Genomic DNA, 6859 nt, shown 5'->3' on the forward strand with positions numbered 1-6859 from the left:
TTCTTCTTTTGGGTTATCAGGTAACTGCTCATAGTAATTAAATCCATGGTAGTTAAGAAAATTGTGTTCTAAGAATACTTAGAAAATATTTTGCTACCAAACAGGGCTTTTTTTATATATGATAGGGGGAGTTGTGTGGTTGAAAGAAAGCCACATCTGAATATAAAGAGGTCAGTAGCAATTTTTCTGCAGGATTAGCATTTTTAGAGAAGCTCTCACGGCCATGGTGATGCTTTTAACCAATGAGATAGGAGCCGCTTGCACAGGCATCGCTAGCATGTGTGGCCGTGCTTGCAGTAGCTAGCCGACCGGCTATGTGTCAAGAATATCGTGTGGCTACCTTGGTTGAACTGTTGATGAACCAGAAAACAACTACTTGTAATTTAGGAAATGTCTTGTTCAAACAAATTTTTTGTCGACCAAATATGACCTAGCTCCTATTATCTTTTGAGTCAAATGTGTTGGATGTTCCGTGCAATGGACAAGCAGTAACTAACTATCATAGCTGCCTCTTGTTCTGCATGCTTAGTTCGATGGACTTGATGTTCCGCATGCAGTAAGCAGCGTTCCAATGCATATATTGACTAAATCGTGTTTGTTGTCAGTCGACTGACCAAAAATTTATTTTCAGTCCACTGGCCAAAAATTTATTTTCAGTCGACTAACCACTAGCCGGTCCAATTTTCATCTACATACTTGTTTTTTTGTATATGCCACGTATGAAAGTATCATGTTATGAAAATCTCCCTAACCGTGTTATATATGTATTTGTATCTAAAACAAAATCTCATTTTTTTTGTGATGCAGAAATATATTTTTTAAGTCCTCCCTTTGTTTCTTTCAGCTCTTCTTGTGACTTGATATAGTTGCTCCAAGTCGTGGTGGTGTCCTTACTATCCTTTATGTAGCAACTATCTCCAGTTTGATGCGGTGAAGGAGGGTTGCAACAGCCACCCCGCTCACTACATTTATCTCCTTTTGTGTAGCGACGGCCACTCGAGACTAGATATCCTTCACAAAGGCATAGTTATATGGGTGCCGACGCGGGAAGATGAGATAAAGGCGGAAAAGGAGGAGATGTTGCGGTTAAGGAAGGGAACATGGCCGGGTCAGTATGAGAAAAGAGGAAAGAATCACAATTAGGGTTACAACCCCATTTTAAGATACATGGGATCGAGCATACAATCACTAACAAATCTAGTAAAGAGCCGTATGCATTATGGATCTAATCACATGCGGAACTTTGAAGGATTGTCGACATCAGCAAGAATATAGCAAAATGCTTCTTATGAAGAGCCATCCGCGGTTATTACACCTACATAGTTGGCTCTAGGTAGTAAGTGGTATCCTTCGGCTATACTTTTGCAAGTGGGTGGTTTTTTTTTTCCTCATCATTCAGTGGTTATTACTTTCACAATCAACTTGGCACACGTTCACACCCCCAGTTTGGCGAGGTGCTCTCATTTGCGAGGGACCAAGTGCATTGCACATTATTTCACAAAATAAAAATAATAGAGGGAGCATTATTCATTTGCGAACAACAACACGTATATTATCATTATTAAATGTTTAAGCCATGCACCAAGTACACAATATATTCCGGCACAAGTACGTAGTGCCGATCGAGATAGCCAGTAGTATTACGCAGTGTCACAGTATGTGTATCTGAAGCAGCTATATATCTAGCTTACACATATTTATTCCTTCATTTATTTATTTAGTGTGACACGTTTGGATGGAGCGATCGTGCGCTTGTACGTACTACTACGTAGTGCCAGCCAGCTTGCTCAATTCACCGGTACCTCCGGCCACCGCAGCTACCCTCCCTCTGGCAGTTGAAGTAGGCGGCGGCGACCGGAGCGCCGAGGCCGTAGCACTCGGCCAGATCCCTGGTGATGAAGTTGGAGCGCCACCCTGGCGCGTAGATGGCCTGCCGCACCGTCTGCCGGAACACCACGAATGCCACGCGGTGGATCCCCGCCGTCGGCTGCGGCTTCTCGTACGCCACCACCTCAGTTCCTGCATGTAGCATCCATGCACACAACGTTCCCATCGTGTTAATACCAGCCTCTATTTGTTTTTCATTGGGAAAGACAGTTGCAAAGGATAATTGACATGATACATGTGCTCGGTAGATTGATTTCTTACCACGGCTCACGTCACCTCCGTCTGGTATGTCTGTCACCATCCTGTATGTAGCCAAGAAATTAAACCGAAGCAATTAGCTTAATTCTCTATGGTATAGTAGTAGAAAATATATGCATACACTAATTATTATATTTTTTCTCACGAAATGGTTAGCACACAATGCATGCACGAAAAACAAAGGTACCTAGCTAAATTAGGCAGCATGCACGTACCAATGGAGGTACTCCCGTTGGGAAGGGTTGGTTGGGCTGGGTACATCAGGGTCGACCATCACCTGTAACAAAAAACATGGTGCACATGTTATCCATGCAACGCATATGCATGGCAAAACAAAGGACGCGACTGAATATACTACATCACTAAGCTCTCTAGGATTGCCTCACAATAAATTGAGGTCTTCAATTGAAATTTGGTCACCTAATTTCAACCGGGTCAACAATTTCTCAAAACTTTCTCATTTATTTTTTTATACAATACCAAGGAAAAAAATAGCATGCTAGAGCAAAATAGCATCGGCCTCAGAATTCGCTATTAGCGTGCTATATATATCGCGCTATTAGCGAGACGTTGTATAACGATTTATTTAGCAAACCGATTCTCAATACGCTATAGGGTGTTATTAGCGACGCTATAGCACACTATTTTTTCAGTGTACGATACACTATGTTTCCTAATTTTTAAATCTTCACAATTAATTGAGGCTTCAAATTAAAGTTGAGTCACCCGGTTTTGACCAGGTCAACAATTTCTCAAGGAGCCCCTATTTAATTATTTTAATTCTCTATGTTACCTAATCTTAAAGCTTTTTTATTCGATTGAAGTATTTAATTTTGAAATTGGTTTACCATTTTGATTGGGCCAATGATTTTTCAAACCAATCAACAGTAACCGGCCTAAAAAAACACATCAACCCCTTCCAGACTCTCATCACCCAGAAAAAAGCATCGCCATATGATACTATAGCACGAATATAGTACATGCAACCACTAACAAAAATAATTCACACGTAAATATGGGTTCATTAGCTGATAACACAGAATCACACCTTGAAAGGACCACCAAATAACCGCATTATAAATAAACATAAAACACACATCATCATCTCCCCCACCTGCTAACTAAATATTCCATCAGTTTCAACATATAAGGGATATTATTTTTTGGGGAAGTCAAATTTCTTTAACTTCGAACAAGTTTAGAGCCAAAAATATCGGCATCCACAATATTAAACAAAAAATATATGAAAATTGATTTCATGATGAATCTAATAACACTGATTTCATATTATGGATTTTGAAATATTTCTGTAAAATTTGATCAACCTTAAAGAGCTATAACTTTTCAAAAAAGTAATACACCATATATTTTGAAATAGACTGAGTAAAGAAATTTAAGAATCTCAACAACATGAACAGCGCAGCAAAGCGCGCCCAACCCTTCTAGTATGATGATGTCTAACCGGTTGTGCACGCAATTGAAATCCTCTCCTGCTCTCCTCACGCTCTTCCCTAGATCCACGCCGGCTGGCCCACTTAAGCCCATGCCAAAAATTCTTTTCTCCTCCCATACCTTCCTGTATGGCCCCCACACAGTACGCACCCGCGTTCTAGACCCACCCCGTGAAGATTTGATTTATTTTCTCTATGGATAAAAGATGATCAATGTGCGGCTGTACCGTTGTAAGGAGAATAATTTTGGGAGTACCTAGAACTCATCTAGATGAGACATAATTTGGTCTCATTCACTTTAAAAACAAGAACAGATACAACCCACGTCAGCACACACGCATCTTATAGCATCACATCCAATGGCTATAAAACGTGAACGAGACCAAATTATATCTCATCTAGATGAGTTCTAGCAAAACTGAATAATTTTTGTACGCGCTTTTGCCAAATTATTATTTTATCTGAAGAACTCTAACTTCAAATTCTAAAGAACTTTTTCCCGCAATTTTTTTCTGAAGAACTTTCCGAATAGTTGGTCTGCACTTTGTTAGAAATATCAAAGAACTTTGCTAGAAAATGTATTTGGAACTGAAGAACAATATAAACAGCTTGTTTGAACTTTGATCAAAACTTCATGAAACTTTTTGAGCCATGCACAATTTTATTTCGTCTTGGGCTGGCATTAATAATTTTATAATTTGAAATATATCATTAGTGGACTTTTTTTGAACCTTGATGACAGTGGGAGAGGCTCCCACTGACTTTTAATTAGCGGACTTATTTCATAGAGCTACCAACAAGAAACTCAGTACATAATCGAATTTAAACTTGCACATATTTAAAGTGTCTGTTTAGGACACATCTAGATGTGACATAATTATGTCACATCTAACCTTGTGTCCACTATGTTTGTGGTCTATTTTTTTTTGTCCCAGGCTTTTCTTTTTGGTTCCTTGTTGCTGTGTTATTTGTGGGAGTTTATATGTGACATCCTTAGAAAACATTTAGACGTGAATTAGACAAACTGATATTTAAAAGTTATGGTGGCATATTTGTTTGTTGCGTGATTTTGTGTTGAAGAGGTGATAGCATGGTGGGCCCAAGAGAATCTAGAGTTCCATGGCAGACATAGAATGGAAGAGGAAAGTTAACCCTAAAAAAAAGGAAGAGGAAAGAGGGAATGCATGCGTCCATGTGACCCAGCTTTTCCGGGTGTGGCCCTTATCCCCATGCGTGTTTGATGGCCGGGATTGTTGTTGCGCGCACATACAGTTAGAAAAAAAAATCCGCGCCCCGACGTGACGTGCATGCATGCATGCGTGGAGACGTATATGGCCACTCACCAGCGTGTAGAATGATCCGCGGCGTCCAGTGATCCGCACCGTCGGCTGGTTCTCCACCTGCGACGGCCTCAGCTCGAACCCGTTGGTGATCTCGCGGTTGTTGTAAAGCACCCTGAGCTGCGCCGCCATGTCGAAGTAATCGACCACGTCGCGGACGATCCTCCCCACGATCAGCGGATCCCTCGACGCCATCCTCGATCACCACCGCCCCCCACCCCTGTTACCTAGGTTTAATTAGATGTAGCTAGCTAGCCAGTACTGCCTTACGTGAAAGCTTGGGGTGGAATATGCAGTGGCGTAGGTCCTGCTATTTATAGGCCTCCCGCTGAAGTCCCCACGCACGCGTTCGCAGCGTGACCACGGCTCAAAAGACACGAGCTGAGGCGTGCCTTTTCGCCAATCCTAGACTGCTCACAAGTACCTGAAAGATACTGGACTGTAAAAGTGTGGACATGTGACAACTCCATCGTTTCTGATCGGACGGCTGAGATGTTGCCGCCGGAGAGTTTGGATTACGATCTAGCGGCTAAAAATCATTGCCACTTGGCATCAAGCAGGATAGGGGCTTCTTCTAGGAATCTGATAACTTTCTGCAATGGTCCATCTCAATCTTTTAGGGCTAGATAGCTAGTGGACAGGGGCCGTTTGGAGTTATAATCTGCAACTCTGACAAAATCTGAAACTACCGTGCCAAAAAAATAATAATACAACTCTTCTTTCTTCTTTCAAGATACATCCAATACAACTATTTGAGTGTTCTGAAGTCTCCTCCAGACTCCATTACATCATCTTGTGGGATGAAAGGCTTGAGATCATCTTTAACATTCTCCTGCTCAACATAGTGCAGAACACATTCCTGACAAGCAAATAGCGCTAAGGGTCAGCACAAGCAGTGTGGTACTTGGAATGCAAAAATAATATTAGGGTTTTGACTCACAAGTCACCACCAGATCTATTGTCCTCAAAACTGAAATATTGAGGAATCAACTACCATCAAGGGGCATACGAACATATATGTACTAACCTCCATGCTACTCCGTATGAAGCTAATCATCCCATTACACGTTACAATTTTTCAGGCATGCCTATCTCTCAGGTGACTGAGATTTTGCTAGATCTTAGTGAATATGCTACAAAATAAAGTTGGCAATCAATATCAACAATTGACCTAGCACAATTCACAAAAATGGATCCAATGGCCTATGTACTCGACTGAGGTTTAATAAGTTCTTAGACAACTGAGAGTTAGGCATTCCGTAATTCTTTCAACGGTACATAACAACACAAGTTTTCACATGACGGCATTTCTAATGGCCCAGTGTACCACCTATGATACATTCTATTACATGTGGGACACCCGAGGAAGTCAAACATAGGCCTAGAGGAAAAACTATCAGTGATCTATGCCCATTATTGTGTTTTTAAATGGTTCCCATGTGAGAAATTATCTCTGGTGGTTTTCCCGGCCCACCTATAATACCATTTTAATAGGTTAATTTTGGGGACTTCATGTGATGTATTTCATGGGTGACGGTCTCTGATTCCTACCCGTCTTTGATGGCAACCTTCACTGGCGGGTAAACATCTTTTTATTTTAAAGTATGGGCAAAAGATTTGTCTCATCGATTAATTGAGCAGAAGAGAAAAAATTGGGTGTGGGGTGAGGTAGATTTGTGGTAGAAGGGGAATATTTGATATTTTATTATGTTTATAATAAACCAGATAATTTTCTGTGCGTTGCAACTGGGACATAAATATTCTAGTAAACTAGTATGTGATTTACCTGCTATTTTATTGTTAATGTGATTGTTATAAAAAATAGTATTTTATTTGGTAAACATGTATTGACTTACCAAATAAAACATCATTTTAAATCAATATGATGTGGACCAGTTGAGGTGGGTTTTCTAGAAAAGGCAG

General features: G+C 40.7%; 1 protein-coding gene across 1 annotated transcript; it reads right to left on the reverse strand.

The window, feature by feature from the left end:
- Window positions 1-1792: 1792 nt before the first annotated feature.
- Window positions 1793-5131, reverse strand: LOC123042591 (protein FLOWERING LOCUS T-like). Its single transcript, XM_044465019.1, has 4 exons — window positions 4940-5131; window positions 2361-2422; window positions 2149-2189; window positions 1793-2019 (listed from the first exon to the last, which is right to left on the reverse strand). The coding sequence occupies exons 1-4, from the start codon at window positions 5129-5131 to the stop codon at window positions 1793-1795; spliced, it is 522 nt and encodes a 173-aa protein (XP_044320954.1).
- Window positions 5132-6859: the final 1728 nt, after the last annotated feature.

Source organism: Triticum aestivum, chromosome 2B (genome assembly GCF_018294505.1).
Source record: "Triticum aestivum cultivar Chinese Spring chromosome 2B, IWGSC CS RefSeq v2.1, whole genome shotgun sequence".
NCBI classification, from domain to species: Eukaryota; Viridiplantae; Streptophyta; class Magnoliopsida; order Poales; family Poaceae; genus Triticum; species Triticum aestivum.